Here is a 23,711-nt window from a genome sequence, read left to right as displayed (position 1 = left end):
AAGATTATTCTTTTAGCCTCTGAGCTCTTTAGCAGAAACGGTTTGTAATTGTTTGTTAATGTTTGCTTATGCACAGTAAATTCTGGTTTCCCTTTTCAAATTAAGAATACAGACTACAGCCGCCTGCTGGTATGGAGAGTTATTTTCTTTCATGCAGGAACAGAACATATGTGCCAGTTGGGTGGTACACAAATGTTTGCGTGACAATGAGGCGATGCAATGTACAGCCTTAGTGAGCCCTTCTTTGATGTCGGTTAGATGTTTCTGGGCCACATACTGTATAAAAAGATGGAGGAGGCCACTCCACTTCCTCTCACATTAGAGACGTGTCGCCAAAATTACTCTGGATTCAGGCACTGCCGAGAGTCTGCGCAGTAGTGAAGTCCTGTCCATATACCACCCCAACATCAAATAACTGATTAAAACCAAACTTATCAGAAAAATGAATCATTGAACATACATTAGCATAATAATAAGTTGTACTATGGTTTTTTTTTAGTTTCCTATTCGCTAACATTAAGGGGGAGGGACTTATGGCCCACACTGCAGCCAGCCACCAGGGGGCGATCAAGGTTCAATGGCTTCACTTTTGGGAAGCCGCCAAGGAGTCCATCTGTGGCTGTTTTCCAATGCGAAAGAAGAATGCTCAATGGCCGCCTTTTTAAGGACGCCACATCATAGACCGCCGCCAAGCGCTGTTCCAATGTTGAGAACACTTAGAATTCTCAAGGAATAGCACTCCAGACCCATCTCTACAGAACTCGACTCGTAAGGAAGTGCTCTATCAAGACTTCACTTTGGAATACAGCCTGTGTATACCTGTACATTCTCTGGGCCTTTAAGCACAGCTGTGTTTTGAGCTAAATGCTAATGCTAGCATGGCAACATGCTCACAATGCCAACATGCTGACATTACAGCAGGTACAGCATTTACAGTAGGTAGCCTACAATGTTCACCATCTTAGTTTAGTGTGTTAGCATGCTAATAGTTAGCATAAATAGCACAAAATACAGCTGAGAGTGAGTTTTTTTTGTAGGTATAAATCAGTATTCAACCAATTTCATTTAATTCATCCAAAAATTGCTGAGATATTTCAGGCTGGATCAAATGGTCAGTGGAGAATACAGGAAGCTAACGATAGAAAATGTCTGCCAAATAACAGCCTGAAAATGACAACTTGAAGTTTTTACACTTGTATTTCTGCACGGATTTAACAAACAAGATACAAGATGTTAAACAGCGAGCTTCAGAGGTGCAGGTAGGCAGAATTTGTTACCCCTGGACAGCAGGTTTCCTCCTGTTTCCAGTCTTTGTGCTAGGCTAAGCTAACTTGCTTAAGGACAAACCCTCTTTCTGATCTGCTGCGACAAACTCCCATAAAACTCTTCTTCGTTCTTTTGAACTGTTATTGAAGTAGGTTTGGGACTGTTAATTCATATTAATGGATTCAATTTTTAGCGTGTAGTCTGTTATTCAGTTATTTTTATTTTATTATTTTGAAAAAGCTGTTTTATTATACTTCCTTGTTTCTTTTACATATTGTTTTAGTTATATGTATGTATTACTCAACAGAAACAAAACTGCATTGCCTTGTGGAAGATATATTGAGTCTACAGCTTCGTTGTGAAAAAATTATGTAAAACAATGACTATTTTATTTATGTTTTTATTGTTAAACTTGTTTGAGATATCGGGGCAAACGTTGGAAAATCAGGACTGTCCTGTTAAGAAATCCGATCATCCAGTTCAACCTGATCAGAAGAAAAGTGGTGGAAAGATTTGATGTGTGTGTGTGTGTGTGTGTGTGTGTGTGTGTGTGCGCGTGTTAGAGGTAGGGTGTGTTTATTCCCAATGACACGTTGTCGCTCTTCCTCTGTGTGAATCAGTCCGCTCCTTTAATTGCTGCTGAGTAACGTTGTCTTTCCTGTTGGCATCAAAGTTTCTTCCAGTATTGGAGCAGCGCTTTCACATCCTATTAACAGTTATCTTTTATTTTTTTACTAAATTGGAGGAAGTGAGCAAATGTAGGAATGCCACAGTGGAGTCACTGCATTTTAAAAACAACAAGTTGTGTTATTGTACTTCAAATAAATGCTTAGGATTCAGAATACCATACTGTGGACTCCACCTAAACAGAAAGCGCATCTGACCAGGCTGGGACTGGTCCAACTAACTGGTGTAGAGATCCAGGTATTTAACCTCTCACAAGGCCGATGATGTCACTGACACCCTTTGTGCTCCAAGTGCCCACGCCCGTCGTTAGAGTGACAGTCGTTGGTGGGCAGTTGGTTTCGACTTTGTTAGTGCTCTATTGAGTCTGAACGACAGTCGTTGGGGTCACACGGGGTTTGTATCTATGTGATAGACTGGCGTCCTGTCCAGGTACACGCCCGATGTCAGCTGGGATCGGCTCCAGCCCCCCGCGACCCCGATAGGGACAAGATATTTGGAACTAAAAAATGACGAATAACAAAATCAAAATGACTATAACTAAGCACTCTCATTTTGGTTGCACTGTTATATATTTATTATTGTACATGCCTGCACTAAAGTTTGAAGGTATACATCATCTAAAATTCAGTTCAATTCAACTTTATTCACAGTTTCAACTCATATCAAAAGATCTCAGGACACTTTACATATAGAGTAGGTAAAGACCACACTCGACGACTTGTAACTTATTCATGATTTACAGAACCCCAACAATTGCCCCATGAGCAGCAACAAGTCGCACTAGCTTAACTAAAAATAATAATTATTATTATGGTTATTATCCAGCAATCTTGTGCACACAGTGGCAACGAAAACCTTCCCTATAACAGACGTCAGACAGACCCAGCTCTGTGGAGGACGGTCATCTGTCTGCACCGGTTGGGGAGGAAGAAAAGGAGAAAGAAAGAGAGAAAAGACAGACAGATGGACATTCCCAGAGATAGTACAAACAAGTACAGCTACGGGGATAGAATATAACAATGATAGTAATTATGATGGTAAACATGATCAGGGATATGAATAGTAGTAATAACAGTGGATACAATGAGAAGACGACTGATAATGTTTTATGGCGATGCATTTTAGAATTGATTTAACTAAAAGGATTGCATACCGTTATTGAAAATTGTCAGTTATCATAACGTGTAGATATTCTTACTATTTCTTTTCAAAAGGGAGACTTTTTTTTAAAGATTATTTTTGTTTGCCATTTTCAAGCCTTTATTTAGGATGGACAGGAAATGGGGTGAGAAAGAGAGAGGAGCAGACATGCAGCAAAGGGCCGCAGGTCGGAGTCGAAAGACCTCCAGCCTCTTTACATGGGGCGACTGCTCTAACCACTGAGACAGCGGCCGCCCCCCCAACAGGGAGACTTTTGATACATAGTTCCATTTAAAAATATACCACACAGTCTTAACATTACGCAAAAAGAAAATACACTGCTGCACTTTAGTGGATCTCCACTACATTTGCTGACATGACTGATATCTTCTAAAGAAACATTTTCAAATAGACGTGGAAACCTTTATTCAAAACTTTATTAGTCAGGTGTACCCCGCCCCCTCCTTTTTTTCTTTAATTTCCCTTGTGTAGTTTTTATTTCTTTGCTTTTATTCATATTTAAGTGGAATTTCCCTCTTGCTATTGATTTTTCTCTCCTTATTCCTGTCCTTGTGCACCTATTTTGTCATATGTGACAGTTTAATTAAGGTTAACACCACAAGAAAACCTCCTCTGGCCTGATGAAACGTCAGCGCGGGCGAGCCGAGCAGGAGCACCACAGGGCGTGGTGGTTCTCTGCACCCTAAATCCTGTGGGGATTTAATGGGTGACATTTAATACAATAGGAAAAATGTGATGAGAGATGTCCAATTAATGAACCTTGTGTTCTCCAACGGCAGGTTTCGACACGTTACCGGCCCTATAGTTTCATAAACAACAGGTAGTTTCATCAGATCCGGTGTAATTAAATACCACATGGCTATGATATCCATACATTTCTGCTTCTCGTGTATCACTTGTTCATGACTCTGTAACATCCTGCAGAACCGGTTCAACATACAAAATTCCCAAAACACCCACTGACTCTCACTCACTACCTGTAACACCAGCAGCTATAAACAATGAGCAGACCTTTCATCACCATGTTGCATTAACGTCACTGCAGGTATGATGTAAGAGGTAATGTTTTCTGGTTTTACTGGCACTCAGATAAGATATATATATATATATATATATATATATATATATTGCTTCCGAGAATGTTACGCAACAAAGAGGAAAGAGGAAGACAAAATACAGGAAAAACCCTTCTTCTTATATTTAGCTGGTTATATATACATCTAAAAAATAAAGTATTTAACGGGTCAAATACTGTTAAAAGCGAGATGTCATTTCTTTATTATCCTAAATCAGTTTGAAGTGCTTTATGAATACTGCAGGGGCTGCGAGAGGTAATTTGCCAATAAATAATACAGTTTCAATTTTGTAATTAAGTTGGAATTGACGCTTAAATATTTATGATTACATATTTACATTTCAAAAAGCTGAACTAAGACAAAGCAATGGGATTTAAATGATGCATTATCCTTAATTTATCTGACCTGTTTTTGATCCACAACGTATCTTATCGTCCTATAGAACTGTTCTGTTTATAAACATATACTGTATATATATATATATATATATATATATATATATATATATATATATATATATATATACTTTATCTGAGTCCCGTGTTTTGATTGAAGGTTCGAGTGGGCCACAGAAGATTTTCAGATTTAAAGTTGTACACTACACTATACAAACTGTCACCTGAACTCCTTCTTTGCAAATGAGTGCATGACTGTTGTTACGTACTCTCTCACAGGCTAATTCTAGTTTCATGTGTCACATTATAAAGAGAGAACGGGGCAAGGGAGATGAAACAAACACAACCTTCATATTTCCACCATGTTTTGTTAATAGTTACTACCTGTTAAAGCAGAGGTTCTAACGTGTCGAGGCTAAATACAAATGTGTGGTTCTGCACTGCTAGCAAAGCATCGAAAGGTGTGCCACACAAAAATCAGACGATGAATCTACACCAAACGTCACAAAGACAAGAAAATATGACATTTGGGAACCAATGCGTTTTAAACTGGTGCTCTTTTAAGTAGGTCATCCTCCTTCGGCAATGGTACAGTGGTTTGTGACCGCCACCTACCGCTTATCTCGATGAACAAGCTCCTGATAATTGGATGGAAACGGGCATTCATTTGCATTTTCTTTTGCCAGTTGTCTAGAAATACAGTCATAATTCCAGATTCATTTGGTTGAAACCCAGCTAGCTTGCTGATGTTGCTGCTACACTCCTTTACAGTCAGTCCCCGGCTGCAACGACGAGCCGTACAGAGATGCCAAGAGCACCGACGCAGAAGACCTGAAAACACTGACCAATCAGAGCAGACTGGGGCTTTTTTTGAGAGGCTGGTCTTAAAGAGACAGGCGCTACATAATTTCATTGTACTAAGTATAGTGACAATAAACACAATTCTGATTCTACAACAGAGCGTTTCAGACAGAGGGTGAATACAGGTCTATTCAGATGCACAATAGGTGAAAAATAATACATTCTTTGGACATTAAAGCATGTAAACATGTTCTAGTAAGAACCAAAATTGGCATAATACGGGACGTTTAAATATTATATTGAGCTAATCAATAACGACGGCAAAACTCATGGAGGCCTGAAACGAACAAAAGGCAGTAAAAGGTTATAAAACAAGTCAAACAATATAACATCAATAAATAATACAATAAGTTCAATTACAATGGAGTTTCTTTCAACTTTAAATCAGAGGAATTCAAATCAATCACAAAGATCCATAGAGAAATATATCTCCTGTTTATTAATAACTTTCTTCATCTTCAAAACTCATTAAGACAGAAATTATAAAACCGTATTTACACCTTGTTTGTTTTTGTTTTTTAACTTACAGCATGCCAGAGAGAATGAAGGACAATCATTTATTTTTACCCCCAAAACGCCTGTCGCTCCATTCGCTCTGTTCCCAAATTAAACTCAAGAAAAATGTAAAAAAAAGAAGATAACCACAATTACTGACGGTGTTCTGAAGTAAAAAAAAGAAAAGGATTCACAGAAATTCTCACACACACACACACACACACACACACACATACACACACACACACACACACACACACACACACACACACACACACACACACACACACACACACACACACACACACACACACACACACACACACACACACACACACACACACACACACACACACACACACACACACACACACACACACACACACACACACGATTTAAAACAGGTGAGGAAGGGGGAACACAAAACAAAACATTTCATCAAGAATGTCAGCCATAAAAATCTACAAAAACAATTCTTTGAAATGGGTGTGTGTCAAAAATTATCCCGGAATGAACACACACACGCACGCACGCACAGTCAGACAGACAGAGACAGACACAGACACGCACACAGAAATAATCCAGTACAGTCATTAAAAGACAGTGAAGGCAACAGAACGGTGAGTTAGCAAGTTCCTTTCAGAGGTGCTTCTGTGCAGACATGACGGCTGAATTAAACTAATAAAGCAGTGTCATGTTAACGAGTCAGCGAAGAGAACGTATGATTATGAAATCCTGGTCAGTAACAGTATTGCCACAGAAGCTACTGAGCCGGCAACTTTGGCAAAATTTTTGGGGAAAATACTGCTTTCCTTGCTAAAGTGCTTTCTTTTACAGAAGAGTCCGGGCTGTTTTATAACTTCCTCTAATCAAGCCCCTAAAAAACATTTAGAACAATGTGGAGTTCTTTTTAAACAATATATAAACAGAAACATTTCTTAGAAGCGGCGACAACAATATTGGTTGAGTTAAACATCACTGGGTTTTTCTCAAAAAAGGTCAAAAGATTAAACAGGTTTCTGGTGTTTTCTAAGATAAATGGTTATCTCCTACTGAACTGAGTAGTACAATATTTTGGAGATAGAGGAATACATATATTTATTATTTGGAGGGAAACCTTTTTCTATAGCTGTTATCAAGCAGCAGGTTGTATCTTCAAAGGTGTTTTCATGAGCTCACAGACAATAGACAATACTGTACCCACCCAGGAGAAACCACAGCCTCCCAAATGTTAGTGGAAACGTTTGGTTTGCAAGGTCACAAAAACACATTTTAAGATGAAATGTATGCGATATGTGAACGTAGCGTACGGAGTGCTGCTGTAATGCTAACAACAGTTCAGTACAATATTTATCTTTAGGACATGAGTTAAATGAATGTGGACATTAAGCCCTACAAAACATGTTGCTGCTTTTCAAAATGAAATAAATACTCCAATAAATAAATACTACAAGAAGTCGCAGGGACTTTGTTTGTTAGCTAGGTAGCTTAGCTAACTAGCTTATATTTATGTATTTATGTAGGTTAACACCCTCTGACCTTCAAAAATCAGTTTAAATGAATAAAAGATAATTATTATATATATTATTATATATCAGCAGAGAAACCACAAAACTCTGTGAACAATAGTTGACTGTGAAGAATTCCATTATTTCAAATTTTACGTTGGTTTTGTTGTTTTTATTCCTTTAGCCATAGGTGGTCACCCCAACATTAACCACCGAGAAAACAAAGGGAATTAGGTCACAAAACAGTGAACTGGTAAAAGCGTATAACTATCACTAATACGACAAACATTAGTGCATAACAAACGGGCATTTCATTTGTGATGTGACAGAATCACAGAGTAACATGTGGCGTACTAAAGTTACGGATGGGGCTATAGCCATTAGCAAGCTAACTGTTACGGGAGCTGTAATTGCTAACAGTCCAGTACCATATTTATCTTTATGACGTATGAATATGGACATTAAACCCTAGAAAACATGGTCGTGCTTTTCAAAATGAAAGAAATCCTCTGTAAGAAAATAAAGTTGCAGGGCCTCCATGTGTTAGCTAGCTAGCTAGTTAGATAACAAGCTTATATGTAGGTAGATAACCTCTCTCTGACCTTCGAAAGTCAGTTTTAATGACTAACAGACAGAATTATTAACTATGAAACTACCCCACAACACTGTGAGCAAAATCTGACTAAAGAATTTCATTATTTTAAATTGTATATGTTTTTTTTGTTTTACTCTTTTACATCAACCACCGAAAAAACAAAGATTAGGTCACAAAATAGTTAACTGATAAAACGGCATACCTATCATGAATATCACAATCACCAGTGCATAAAAAGGGGCATAGTTTTTATTCTTATCTACATTTAGCCCAGATTTCCATAATAGGCACTCAGTGCTGGGAACTGTAGCCTTGTCTTCACCCACCGAGGTTTAACTCAACCAATAATGTAACTAAAAATCCAGTCTGCTGTCATGTTAGTGTTGTGAAACTCGATAAGTGTAACTGTGAACATTAACATTAGAGAATAAATAGGACAGTACCACAGTGTATCTGAACTCAAACTGAAGTGTTTTAAGGCAGTGTGAGGCACACTGTGTTGATGTAAAGCAAGCTCAAAGTCCCTTCGAGCCTCCATAAAACCACTCGTCTAATTACTCTTACTCGATTATCACCGCTCATGTCTTTGGCAGAAAGTCGTCTCACACTCAAACACATGACATCAACTATATCTTTGACTACTTCGAGACCCTGGCTGACCGCTTCAAATGCTTTTAATGTGTCAATTTGTAGCTAAAATGTTCATGTATGGGGCTTTGAAATCATTTAAAATATTTTCTATGTGCTGCACCAGCCTGAAATTTGATGATTTTCTTGGTCTTCTCTTTAAAAAAAACCAGACACACACACACAAAACTTTAGGCTTTCCCTAGCATGAAAACCAGCAAAGTCATTCCAATTCATCTGAAAACAGAAATGAAATCATCCTCGGAGAATGAATATTTGCAGCAAAAGAGGGAACAAATGACGAGATGACCACACATTTCTGTACAACCACAACAGAGCTTCAGTAGTTTTACTTCCCACAGAATTTCACACCATTTCGTTGATTGACAGAAGCGGAATTTGGTGATTTCAAAAACTTGGTGAATCTGACGCCGTAGAAGAGTAAAGAAAGAAAAATCCACATTCAAAAACTCCAGAAAACCTCCAGTTTGTGATCATCTGTGTTTGAAATCCAAAGTTTCTTTTTGGGTGCATCCATTTCCCCTTAGCGTGAATCGTCTGATCCTACTCCTGATGTCCTACGTTTCCCAGAATCCCTTTGTCACAACATTTCGGAAAGCACATGGGAACTTGAGTTATGTGTATTAAGTGGAAGAAAAAAAACTAAAAACGTGTAGTGATACTGGGAGCAGAGATAAACCGATTAGCTGACCCGAATAAAATTAATCGGCAACTATTTTGATAATCGATCACTTTGAGTCATTTTATCAGTCAAAATGATCTGACTCCAGCTTCTTAAATGTGATTAGCTTCTGCTTTCTTTCCTCCTCTGCAACAGAAAACTGAATATGTTTGAGCTGTGGATAAAACAAAACATTTGAGGACGTCATCATTGACTTTGGGAACAACAGTTTTAAACATTTGATAGGCCAAACAACGAAACACATGGCTGCGATGCATTCTTGTAAATGTAGCTGGGAATCAATCTCTGAACGCCAAACATCATTCACAGGAATAACAAGACCGGGACACAGCCCATTCTCTTTGGTTGTAAAAACAAAAGCCTGATGTTGTACATCAATAAAAAATTAAACACCACTGTGGTCAACCAAAGAAAAATCTGCCAAAAGACACAAAATTTACGAGTTTTAGGAACGATTTTTCCTTTAAAATCTCCTCAGAAGGTACAGTAAAATATAAACTGGAGTGTGTGCATTTCCGTGAAAAACATGCATGGAGATAATCATAAAATGTACAACATTGTTTCCCTTAACGCAGACACAATTTGGCTGACGTCGGGGGGGAGGCTTAGCGGCGTATTTGGCTACAGAAATACAAACAACGATAAGGCGACACAGCCTTCCCCCCAGATCTGATTTACAAAAAAGGAAAACCCCAAACATTACCACTGAATGCAAAAACAACATTTACCATGTAAAATCTCACGAGGCACAAAAAAAAAAAAATCACATTTCTCGTCACCCCTAATTGACAATAATATATGTCCATGCATGCACGCACGCACGCACGCACACACACACATCGAACTCAATAAATAAAGTCTCAGATTTCTTAAAATATTTTCTAGTCAGAATGTGATCAAGATTCCCTCTTTTGGCTTCTGTTCCCACCAAGTCTGGTGAGGGCCATTTTGGTCGCACACACACACACGTACAGTAGAAAGTAGAAAAGGACTCGCCAAAGTCAAAGTGCTCTCAACCATCTACCACCTTTTGTGAAAACTGATTCCTACGCGACCTGCCTTTCCACATCAGTCATCAGTGAAACTAAAAATTGAGGCACAGGGGTGGAGGAAGAAAAAAAAAAAACATTTCACAGAGAGCAGGAGGAGGAGAGGGCCACAGTTGACATACCCTAAACAGTTAATTCAACACATTCATAATAATCATATTGATTGTCTTAATATACAGACTGGCTGTCTAAATCTCTTAACAACTCTGGGATAAAAGGCTCTGGGCTACTTTCTGCTTCTATCCAGGAAACAAGAAGGAAAAACATCATATATATATATATATACGTATATGTATACATATGTATATATACAGGTATTTTCATATAGAATCCAACCCAAACCCTCCCCCGAAAAAAAGAAAAGTCCTGTGTGTCCATCTCACACAGAATTCATCAATAAATATCTCACTATAAATTTCTACGGATCATATATTACTTTGTTTGAACTCCGCTGACATGCTTGGGGTCGTCTTTGTCTTCTAGCTGTATGGATGGTGAGGAGGGGGACGCAGGGCGCTACTCATGCGGCGGTGGGTTTGGTTTTGCAGATTGGACCGCACTTGCATGTATGCATGTTGGAAAAGAGGTTAGGAGGAGGAGGAGGGCGGAGTCTCCCTGAGTCTCTAAATAGGGACAGTGAATTGGAAGCACCACACACACATTTAAAAACACACACAGAGGAAGAAACTTGCGACTCGGCCTCTTGTCCAGACAAGCAGGTCCTTCAGATCTTTGTCGTCAGTTAAATATACATTAAGAGCATGTGCAAACACACACACAGATACTCCTTTATGTCGATAAACTACCATACATCAGTGTTGGGTTTAGTGTCTGCGTGTACGTGTGTGTTAAATCCTTGCATATTTAAACAATACGCACATGGCTTGTCTCTTTATGTCTTTATCACACACACACACACACACACACACACACACACACACACACACACACACACACACACACACACACACACACACACACACACACACACACACACACACACACACACACACACACACACACACACACACACACACACACACACACACACACACACACACACACACACACACACACACACACACACACACACACACACACCTCCCCCTCCCCCCCTCCTCCTCAGCATACATTCGAGCGGAGTAGTGCATGCGTGCAGACGCAGAGGAGCATGTACGGAGAGATTCAGATGCTGTTTTCCAGCTGGCTGTGGTGGTTGGCTGTGAGCGGTGAGTTCTGCTCGTTGAGGAGAAGAAGCGTCGTCTCGTCTGGTCCGTTCTCCGTAGGGGTGGAGTCCGTCCCCAGGTCTGTGATGGTGGTGTGGGCGGTGGCGGGTGGAGTGGTTTGATCCAGGTGGATCGTGTTGTGGCCGCTCTCCGGGGACTGGGGCGTGCTGTCCAGACGGGACGCCATCAGGCCGTTCTGGTACTGGGCCCGCGTGATCTGAAGGACATGGGGGAGTGAGGGGGTCAAAGCTATAATGGGACGTATTATGCTTTTCCTTGTTTTCTGTTATATATACAATGTAACAATGTTGGATGTTCATATTAAGCATATATTATTCCATCTGTTGTCTTTATAAGGTCATTTTGTCCAGGCGCGTTACGAGAGTGTTTACATTACGTACTCTGCTACATGTAGCTACATGTCCTAAAATGTACTCAGAATATGAAATAAAAGTTAATAACTTGTACTATAACTACATCACACTTTAAAAATCATTGATTTAGGTGCTTTGTCCTTGAAAAACTGAAATTCCATGAAAGATTAAAATGTTGGACCGACCTTGACAAACTGCAGGTCTGTTAGAGCTCGGACGTAGAAGTCGGGCGTGTACTGCTGCGAGGGGATGCTGTTGTTGAGCTGGCTGTTGCTGCCGCTGACGGACAGTGACTCCGTCCTGTCGGCTCCGCTCAGAGAGGCTGTGCGGTTCAACCCGCTGAGGTGGGACGGCGAACGAAACTCTGCACACACACACACACATACATACACAAACAAAAAAAGGTTATTAACAGCTTCTGAAAGACAAAATTAGGTTCTAAAAGATCTATCGGGCCGCCCTGCATAGGTAAATAAAAATAGGAAACACTTTTTATCACTATAGAAAGCTGCGGCGTAGACTTTACACTATTGTCTCAAAGCCATTCATAAATTAAAATGATGATGCAGAGGAACCTGGAGAGCACAAGATGCAGTGAGGCTTCAGTTGCAGGTTAATAATAATGATAAGTGTGACTTATTCATTAGTGACACACAAGGTATGATGAATGCACAAAATGACATTTAAAAGGCATTCATTCTGTGAGAGCAAGAGAAAGACAGAAAGGGCAAAAAAAGGAGTTAACGTTCAGTTATTTCAGACAAACTTATGACCGTCTGTACTGTACATACCCTTTGTTTCACTATCACTGCAGCCAACTAAAGCGTCACACACACAAAGGCGGTGACACACAAAATTTTCCAACAGCACAACAAGCAGTGACTCGTTGTTTGTGGGGATGATCCAACGCCAACATATTGAAGTATGAATGCCTTGGCGGTGAGTGACAACAACAACAACATGCACAAAGAGGAGAATAAACTAAACTGAATTACACTTTCCTTTAACCCTTCCCACATTCATAAGCAGTACATAAACATTTAATACATTGATTATAACACGCGATAATGTAGCTGTAAGCAGAATTTAACTCCTTTTGTGTAGGGCTGCAACCATTATTTTTAGTGTAGATTCATATTTTCTTTCAATTAGTCGTTTAGTTGTTTGTTCTGCAGTCCTCAAATCTCTTTGTGTCCGTCCAAAACTCAGAGATATTTAGTTTACTGTCATAGAGGAGGAACAAAACCATAAAATGTTAATATTTATGAAGCTGGAATCTGGCCTATTTTCTTGTAAAAATGACTCAAACTGATTACTCCATTATCAAAATAGTTGACAACTGATGCAGGTCTCCTCCTGTGGGCAGGCATAAGTGGAGGCCGGTGTATACACAGATAGTTATTGACAGTATAGTTAAATACAGCTGTGAGAGATGATTAACATTGATTAACACCCCAAAAACGTCCTTATATCTGCTTAAAACTATATAATACTGTTATAAAACATATTTAGAATTTTATATAGTGCTTATAAATTAGACATATAGAAGTTAAAGTAATGTGTTTCCATAAAGCTGTAATGTATAACCTTATTTTACTCAGGTTAATGCGCGATTGCATAATTTATTTCGTCCGTGACCCAACGAAGCAACATCCTGTACACAAATGTTTTTCCTTTTAACATCTGCAGGACATGTACCTGAGCTAGTACGATAAAATGTTATATAACATAGCATAACAGTATCTGTATTAATAGATTAGACTTTTGTCTTTTTTGGCACTTTTAAAAAGAATACCCAGTAGCTAAACTGATCCAAGGCACTGCAGAATTATTGTTGTGTAAATAAATGTTTTAGCTTTTTAGCAACGGAAACCTTAAAATTACATTGGGCGTTAAGGTGTTAAAGAGCCGAAATATGAAAAAGAAATCGACTTTGTTTATCTCCCTTTGGGGATTTTAAAAGGACATCATTTGAAAACCTTTTCGATCAAAACAGATGACAAATCTTCCAGCAGGTTTCTTTCACTGCAGAACTCTTAGTCACAGTTTCTTGATCATAATAACACTTAATAATAGAAAAGACCTGCTAGTTATTTTCCACCTCGGCTCCAACACACTGTAACCACTCTGACTAACATTCCTATGTGTCAACCGGCTGACAGCGTTTTGATTTTAGCATGCATGTTTCATCCAAATGCGCGCACACACACACACACACACACACACACACACACACACACACACACACACACACACACACACACACACACACACACACACACACACACACACACACACACACACACACACACACACACACACACACACACACACACACACACACACACACACACACACACACACACACACACACACACACACACACACACACACACACACACACACACACACACACACACACACACACACACACACACACACACACACACACACACACACACACACACACACACACACACACACACAAATCATGCTCTTTACCAGCAGTTGTGTGTTATTACCAGTAGGTGTGAGTCTTCCAGCAGGGGACCTCAGTGAGTCATAGGAAACTGTTTTACCTGGACACGTCAACTGCGTTAGCTTTCAAGGAATTAAAACTAGCTGGTTATCTACGGCTAATGCTCTAGTTAGTGGTTAGATTTCACTTAGTCATGGGACAATATTTATTATGTTGATATTCAAGACAGTAACTCTTAAGATCCAGCTGACAACTTTTCTTTATTTAGATCTAAAACCATGCCTAACCATTCCTACAATATTTAGGATTAGCATTAGTTGTTTATGTTGTGAAAACTTTAATAAGATACAAAAAAGAAATAAATAAATCAAATCGAGGTCCAATTTGTTGTTTACGTCAGAGAGTGCAGAGAAAAGTATTTATTCTGATGGCATGTGCAATACTGGCCAATCTGCATTTTACGATCTGTAGCCAAGAGATTCTGTGTTGATATTGTGCCTGTCTAATATTTAATGTATGTAAATATCATTGTATTCTCCTGGAAATTTGAGGTTGGTGTCTTGTCAAGTGGTGTTTTTATATTATTATCATTAATGGTTATGTGTCTCACTCACTAACTCACTCAGAAAAAATTTCCCCAAGGGGAAAAATAAGTAATAAATGATCTGTCTATAAAAAAGTGAAGCCAAAATATCAACAATACAAGCGCCGCTATGGTGTAACTTTGCAACTAGATTCCGCACGGTAGTGATCGGACGGTGGAGCCACGTCAGTTGTGAGTGGATCACAGCTGTCAATCAAGACGTTTCACCCTGTTTAGCATCAAATAGCTAATTACAACTGAAATTATCTTAAAAATACACTTGAGCAAACTTTAGTGTGTTGAAAAACGACCTACATCAACAGAAAGCATCTTGAGGAAATATTTATGGGAGGTGTACTTTGACTTGTCCCATTCGCCGACATGGAAAGGGCGGGACTTGTGACCTATACCGCAGCTGGCCACCAGGGGTGAAACCAGATGCTTTGGTTTCACTTTTGGGGAGCCGTCAAATTGTCCATCTTTATTTACAGTCTCTGGTACACATTAAAAACTTTGACACATGGCTCCTTGATTTGACCATTTTCACAGTTTCAGTCGTAAACGGACGTAACCAAAACAGATATTTACATAAACGTCCCTGTGATATGAAAAGATCATATTCCAGCTTTTATTTTGAAATGTTGATGGAAGCTATAGTTTGAGTTCAGAGAAAATCTAAAGAAAAAGATGTATATTTTATCCACATTTCTGTCTTAAAGCTTATAGAAAAGTTACCCACTGGATCTTCAAGACTCTTTTTTGGTGCTCGCAGAGCGTGTTAGTGTTAAAAATGAAAGTGGACCCAATTCCAAATAACACTCCGACCCGAATCCCACGTTTTATAATGAAAAGACAATTATCTCGAGGAGTAGTGGGATTACATTTGGAACTGGGCATTTGGGATTAAGTAAAAGGTGCTCTAAAAGTCTACAATCATTCTCAGCAATCAATGCCCTTTAAGGCTTGAAAACCAAAACTACACCATAAAAATGAGGGATAGGACAACAACAACAACCAACAATCCCAGTCTGCGTCTCTAAAGCTCGTCCTCTCCTTCATTGACTGATTTTACAGTTACAGTGATCTTAAACCTTCCTACTGCCCTCAAATAAACAGGAGCGCATCTATTTTCCCAGGGTCCGACGTCCCCCAGCCCAATAAGTAGATCTTTCAAAGAGTTTTCTGTTCTCAGTGATGTTTTTTCCCTTTGATCAAATGTTCAGTGTTTGTTTTCTCCTGACCCACCTACAGCAGATTAGGGTTACCACGCATCACCAATCAGTCGAGTTACAGGCATCTGGGGCCAAATTCACAAAATATTTGATCTTAGCGCTAAGAGTTCTCCTAAGGAGCACTAAAAAAAAATCTTAGTTCAGAGTCATTCCTTCAAACCCAGTCCCAAAGCCTCTGAGAGCAGAGTGGGAGGGACTCCTCAGCTAAGACTAGAGGGTGGGGTCGACCTTGTTGCTATGGATGACATCATATTCATCCCTTATATGCCCACAGTGATTGGCTGAGAGGAAATGACAGAAACACTTCAATGAGGAAGTGAATGAACTGCAGAACTATGTGTGGTCTGGATAGGACCTTTATCATCTGGAGCAAAATCCTCCTGACCAGATGACTTAGATCGTCTGCGCTGCACAGCTGCATTTTATTCCCGTGGTCAAACAGCAGAGAGTTGTACCATCTTTAATCTGCGGTGATATTGGTGGTTTTTATTGGTTGTTGATGTAATGGCATCCCTGACCAACTCTACCACGTTCATAATGCCATCTCCATTGAGGCAATGCCGTTTTAAAAGCTCACTATCATTGAATCTCTCCAAATGTTGACTGCAGCAGCCGTGTTAGCTCCTTCTCATTTACTCTGAGTGACTCAGGAGTCCTCCTGAGGAATCCTACTTTTTATAGATTAAGGAGCTACTTTTAGCACTAAAATGCTTTGTGAGTCCTAAAATTAGGAGTGAAACGACCCTTATTTTTAAGAGTTACTCCTAAATCAGCAAGTAAAGACCTACTCTGAGCCTTAAGATGTTTTGTGAATACGGCCCCAGGTCTCAGTCGACTAAGTTTTCCTTAGTCGAATAGTAATTTTTCATGCTGAATGACTTATTACCAAGAAGTTTATAGACACATCTCTGGAAAACATTTAAAGCAGTGCGTTTGCATGATTCCTCAGTTTTACAGATCAATCGATTAAATCAAGTAATTGAATAGTCGACAACTGATCTTATACTCACCTACACTCTCAAATGGACCACTTTTCCTAGACTTTAGACACGGATATCTCCACAGTGGTTGAACAGCTTTACACTTCAAACTGCATTTGAAACATCCATCCTCCCTCTTTTTTTTGCAGTTGAACTGATAAGATAGAACTCACCAATCTCTTGCAATAAGGACCCTGAGAACAAAAGACCCTTGGAAGAAACCATCTGAAGCTATCAGGTTGATGCTGCACAGAGCGGACAGCTTAACCCCTCAAGGGGCTTTAAGTCTCATCTGGGTGTCTCATGATGTTGTCCCATCCTTCTGCATTTTATCTTAGAGGTGCCATGTGATCATTTTCTGTCCCCAAGTGCCCCGCCAGTTTAAGAACAGTGCTGACGTTGTTAGATAAGCTCTTTGATCAACTTTCTTACATCGCAACGACGCGATCGGGGCCTCTTTTAACCTCTCTGTACTTCTGTCCTCTCCTTTACAGCTCTTCTGTTCCTGTGTCTTCAAATACAACCTTGATTTTCCAACCCCCGAGTCTCCACAGAATCCTAACTTAATCTCTTTATCATTTAATCACTCTAAAAACCACCTGTTTCCCTAATGTACTCTCCTTCCTGCACCATTTCTCATTACACAAACACTATTCATAGCTCAAATTTCAAAGACCTCAAGTTGTTGTGCACATCTACAATTAAACAAAGGCGAACTGAAATTGCCTCCATAAAGCTCTCCCAGACCGTTCCCCGCACGGGAAATACAGATGTTTGACTCTTTTTTTGAAGTCAGAGTCAATATTAATATTGAATATATTCTGTTTAATATCATGGAAGACTGATACCCAGCAGACGTTCACATTTCAGAAGCTAAATACAGAAACTTAAATGAATCAATTGAGTAAACGTGCAACATTTCAAAGCTGAAAAATAAACTTGTGAGCGCTCTCTACTGGACAAAGTATTTAATGCAGTGTTCCTACACCTTTTCAAAGTCAAATTCAAGCACTTTTCAAGCATTTCGATGTGCATTTTCCAAGCTTTACCAGCACCTTACAGCTGCGGTAAATTACATACATAGTATACTAATTATTGCACTTATCACATTAAAATAGACGTTACTGTGCCATCAACAACATGTTACATGACAAAATTCAACAAAACGTTGACAAATTAAAAGGAAACCACAGCAAAAAGTAGATCATCATCACAGCGCCTTCGACCACAGCCTCCTCGTGACAAAGAGAATTTAAATTTGTGTTTTAACGCTGACCTACACCTACATGTGTCTGCTAAGAATAAACGGACTCGCCACCTCCTCGCTGCATCTTACTCAACTGCACAGTGCTGCAAAACTCGTGCAAATAAAGCCGTGACTAAATAAAACCAGGTGTTCATGAAGTTGTGCCTTAGTTGAACAAAGAGCTTATGTGCCAAAAAGAAACGTCGCTGTCGTATTGGAACTCTTTTGTGTCCGTAGAGGATCAAATCTACTTTATCAGACGTTATATTTACCCTTTGACAGATTTTTAAGGCGACAAAACATTTTCAAGAATGGTGATTCAAGAGCCAGGCGTGCCCACCCGTCCACCCGTCTTCCCCCCAAACCCCCCGCCCGTCCTCGGTGTTAAATGGACCCAGACATGCCGGAGTTTACCTGGCAACCGAGAGAACAGAGAAAACCTCTTAAAGGGGAGGTGGCGAGGACGAGGAGCAGCCACTGAGAGGAGAGAAGGAAGGAGGAAAGAGGAGGAGGAGGTGATCGATGGGACAGAGGGAGGAGGAGGGTGAAGGAAGGGAAAGTGAGTGACAGTAGTGGGAGACAGATCCGGACTGGACGAGGAGGACGTGCAAAACCACAAAAGACAAACAGGAACATCACAGATTATACTGCACACTGACGACAGCAGGGTTTGATCCAACAGATGTTAGATGCGAATGAAGATGCTGAGGAGGAAAATGATTGGACCCTTCACAATGTGTAAAATTCATACACTTTGAAGACACTACAGGGGAACAGGGGAAAATAATTACTAATAGATATAAACATGAAACTTCCTCAGTTCACTATTTGCGTGAAGACATTTATTTATTTGTATTACAAGTTTTCTGAAATGTCAAGTTTAAATATGCAAACCAGGCATTATCTATTAGGGCTAGGTGATAATTAAATATGATCATTTATCCTCTTTCAATGAAACTGAATCGTTATCGAATCGAGACACGGTGACGCACAATCACATCATCTCAATTGCCAATAACAAGCTGACGTCCTGTCCAGGGTGTGCCCCGACCTCGACCCCGGGATAAGCGGTTGAAGATGAATGAATGAATGAAAGCTTATTAATGCAGACTTCTAAGAACGATATTATTTGAACTGTAGCTGAGGTAATAAAGTAAGCAGTTTTGGTTTTATAATCAAAACAATGACTTAAAAAATGTATTTCTTTTATTTCTTTACATACTTGCACGTTACATGGTCTGTACACCTTTTCAAAGCTCAAATTCAAGCCCTTTAAAAGTCTATTTTCAAGCTTTTCAAGCACCCTACAGTCACAGTAAACTCCATATTTCTACAAATACACACATGATTTGTTTAAAATTTTTTTTAGGAAGATTTAATTTCTGTGTTTGTAAATTCAAAGAAGCAATAAGCGGAAACGCATTATTTCTAGACTGAAGGAATTTAAAAATCGCAGTTAATTTCAACTGGAATACAGGATGACGTCCAACACCCGCTGGCAGAGGCAGAGGGAGGTGGGGCTGATGGCACACTGTTTTGGGTCTACATGCAGTGCTCAACAGCAAATCTAGCAGTGAAATTATTTAACTTTTTGCTCCTTAAAATATAAAAATTTATATTCTATAGTGTTTTGGTGTGAAAGAAATGCAGTTACAACTTCAAGCATCTTCAAGCACTTTATCCAAATTTCCATCACCTTGAAACACAACATTAAATTCAAGCATTTTCAAGGATTTCAAGCACCCGTACAAACCCTGAAGTTATGTTTATCATGTACTTTAAGTTTTTGAAAGCATAAGAAAATACTTTGTTCTTGTGATTTTTTCATTTCACACAAAAATAAACAGGCAAATGCAAAATAACAAGTGCATGACAAAACAATGCCTGTAGTGTCTCAACTAAATAAAATAAACAGACTTGACTCTCCACACGAAGAGCCCATACACTGTTTCATGTGAGCTGATGTAATGTGGGAGGACATGCGTAAAAGTGACCACCTTCACGCCCACCAGCAGATGGGGCTGTTTAACCGGGCGTTTCTCCACTGTCTCTCTATGAGCGTTAATCAATGTTTAATCTGCAGCAATGATTTATCAATCACAGCCACAATGTTTTAATACACTGTGATAAAATGTCCTGCTAAGAGATGACATCTTTTGGGCAGAATATTATATTCGCTTTTTTTAAAAAAGAAACAAGGAAGTGATGCTGCAGAATGTGTAAATGTGTTTTTCATGCTGGTGAAAGAGATATTTTATTGTTATGTTTTGTGAATGGGGTTAAAATAACCTAGAAATTATCCACAGTACGTGAACTGCTTTGTGTCCTTTAATGATTATGAATAATTATTCCCAAGAATTAACAGAATTACTGATGTTCAGCAAAAAAAAAAGAAAAATCTGTTTACTACAAATGTTTTAACTGAACTAAATAAACACTGATGACGTCTGTTTCCACTAGGTGGCATCAGACGCTTTTAAACCTGAGAACTTACACTGAAAATGTTAATTTAACCTTTGTAGATTAATACTGCACTCATAATTAATTAGAGGAGAGGAGAGAGAGAAACAAGGGAGGAGAGGAGAAAACAAGGGAGGAGATGAGAGGAGGCTTTCGACTCACCCAGCGTGGGAGCATTGAGCGCCATGACACCGTAGAAGGAGAAGGGTCCAGTTTCAAACTTCATGTTCTCGTTGCCGGCCTCCACCTCCACTCGTCCCTGAGAGAAAGAAACATGGAGGAAATTACAGCTGCGACAGTAACGACAACATTAATTTATTACAGGAGGGATTTACTCTCAACACGTTTACATGTTTGCGTTTATTTTACAGCAAATGTGTTGAAACATCAGGAGGTAAAATCCCTATACTTCATTATACTTCATATTCTCTATATTTACTACAAAGTTGATCTTATTTGTATCAGAAGCTGTTGAGTAATCAGCATCACATCCTCACATCAATCACAACAGAACTGCTGCAAACTATTTTATTATCACTGAAGAAGGGGAGGAGAGGAGAGGAGGAGGGAACAAGGGAGGAGAGGAGAGGAGGAGGGAACAAGGGAGGAGAGGAGGAGGGAACAAGGGAGGAGAGTAGGAAACAAGGGAGGAGAGGAGGAACAAGGGAGGAGAGGAGAGAAGGGGGGAACAAGGGAGGAGAGGAGAGGAGGAGGGAAGAAGGGAGGAGAGGAGAGGAGGAGGGAACAAGGGAGGAGAGGAGAGAAGGAGGAAACAAGGGAGGAGAGGAGGAAACAAGGGAGGAGAGGAGAGGAGGAGGGAACAAGTGAGGAGAGGAGGAAACAAGTGAGGAGAGGAGAGGAGAGGAGAGGAGATAAGGAGAAGGAAACAAGTGAGGAGAGGAGGAAACAAATGAGGATAGGAGAAGAGGAGGGAACCAGTGAGGAGGGGAGGAAAAAAGGGAGGAGAGGAGAGGAGGGGGGAACAAGGAAGGAATGGAGGAAACAAGGGAGGAGAGGAGGAGGGAACAAGGGAGGAGAGTAGGAAAAAGGGAGAAAAGGAGAGGAGGAAACAAGTGAGGAGAGGAGGAAGGAACAAGGGAGAGGAGGAAAGAAGGGAGGAGAGGAGAGGAGGAGGGAACAAGGAAGGAATGGAGGAAACAAGGGAGGAGAGGAGGAACAAGGGAGGAGAGTAGGAAACGAGGGAGGAGAGGAGATGAGGAGGGAACAAGTGAGGAGAGGAGGAGGGAACAAGGGAGGAGAGGAGGAAACAAGGGAGGAGAGGAGAGGAGGAGGGAACAAGTGAGGAGAGGAGGAAACAAGTGAGGAGAGGAGAGAAGAGGAGGAGACAAGTGAGGATAGGAGAGGAGGAGGGAACAAGTGAGGAGAGTAGGAAAAAAGAGAGAAAAGAAGAGGAGGAAGCAAGTGAGGAGAGGAGGAGGGAACATGTGAGGAGAGGAAACAAGGGAGGAGAGGAGAGGAGGAGGGAACAAGTGAGGAGAGTAGGAAAAAAGGGAGAAAAGGAGAGGAGGAAGCAAGTGAGGAGAGGAGGGAACACGTGAGGAGAGGAAACAAGGGAGGAGATAGGAGATTATCAATTAATCTGCATATTAATTGTTGTTTATGTCAAACCCCAAATAAATTCAGTTCACAAGCATCAAATCCTGACAATTTTTCTTTAAAAAAAGACTAAAGACTAAAAGGATGACATAAAATAGCTGCAGATAAATGCTCTGACTAATCATTGCAGCTAAAAGCACTGCCACTGCCTTGTTAGTAACCCTGACCATTCAGTTTGTACGGCGTTACCGTGTTAGGCCTCTAGAGGGCGGTATGATCACGGCAAAAACAAGATGGCGTACAGTAATCATTAGTGATTGTTCTCCGGAGAGGCTCTGCATCATTTGGTGGGAGGAAACATGTTTACTTTGGCCACGATCACACACTCGGGTTTCACGTGTTTAAAAAAAGAGACGTGACTGCAGATGCACGGTGTGAAGCAGAAGAGGAGAAGAGGGAGGTGAAACGACAGTCAGAGAGGGGGAGATGGGGGTACAGAAGGGGGTTAAGGAGGCCTCTGTGTTAATATAGTGAGTTGGCCTGAATCGGCCTGCTGGAATGTGTGAACTGCAGCAACAACACGGCACAGTTAATCCACACTGTCATCCCTCCTTCCCTCCATCACTGCATCATCCCACCCTCCCCTCCTCCTCCCCTCCTCCACACACAAAGCAGAACAGGTGGTAAAATAAAAGAGAGACAAAAAAAGAACGCACAGAGCTCGCTGTATCGAAGAGTGGCGCGAAGAGTGGCGACTGAGATCTTTAATTCCAGAGTGTCAGAGTTTAGTAATTCCAACACGAGTTACTCCTCTGCAAGAGAATTGAGATCACGATTATCATGATAAGTGTTGGGTTTTTTTTCTTCTGCAAGCAAAACAAATTCATCTTTTGCATTTCTTTGCCCTACAAAGAAACAAAGCAGGACTTACAATAAACAACATTCAAATTCCAACTCGGTCAACAACATACCGCCACATAAACAACTATTTATTTTTGTCTTTTTGTCTTTGGCGTTGTATCTGAAACAAATGCCCGTGCACACGCGAGGAAAGGCACCAATGCACGGGCAGCGTTGTTTGGCTACGGTTCGAACTTTAACACCAATATTTATATATCACTTACAAATATTATAAATGTAACAGTATTTAT

At 40.2% G+C, this 23,711-nt stretch overlaps 1 protein-coding gene across 1 annotated transcript in view; it reads right to left on the bottom strand.

The window, feature by feature from the left end:
* Positions 1 to 11,566: 11,566 nt before the first annotated feature.
* Positions 11,567 to 23,711, bottom strand: part of LOC310946493 (metal transporter CNNM4) — a gene marked incomplete at its 5' end in the record, with an annotated part of 48,418 nt that continues 36,273 nt past the window's right edge. Inside the window, 3 exons of the mRNA XM_083912969.1 lie at positions 11,567 to 11,866; positions 12,209 to 12,387; positions 21,166 to 21,262. Of these exons, the coding sequence (XP_083769095.1) occupies positions 11,609 to 11,866; positions 12,209 to 12,387; positions 21,166 to 21,262 (534 nt within the window). The 3' untranslated portion in view covers positions 11,567 to 11,608. The remainder of the gene's footprint in view (positions 11,867 to 12,208; positions 12,388 to 21,165; positions 21,263 to 23,711) is intronic.

The sequence above is a fragment of the Echiichthys vipera genome (genome assembly GCF_963691815.1).
Source record: "Echiichthys vipera genome assembly, chromosome: 4".
Lineage (NCBI taxonomy): Eukaryota > Metazoa > Chordata > Actinopteri > Perciformes > Trachinidae > Echiichthys > Echiichthys vipera.
The sequence above is the reverse complement of the archived record's forward strand: the minus strand, read 5'-3'. Positions and strand labels throughout refer to the sequence as shown.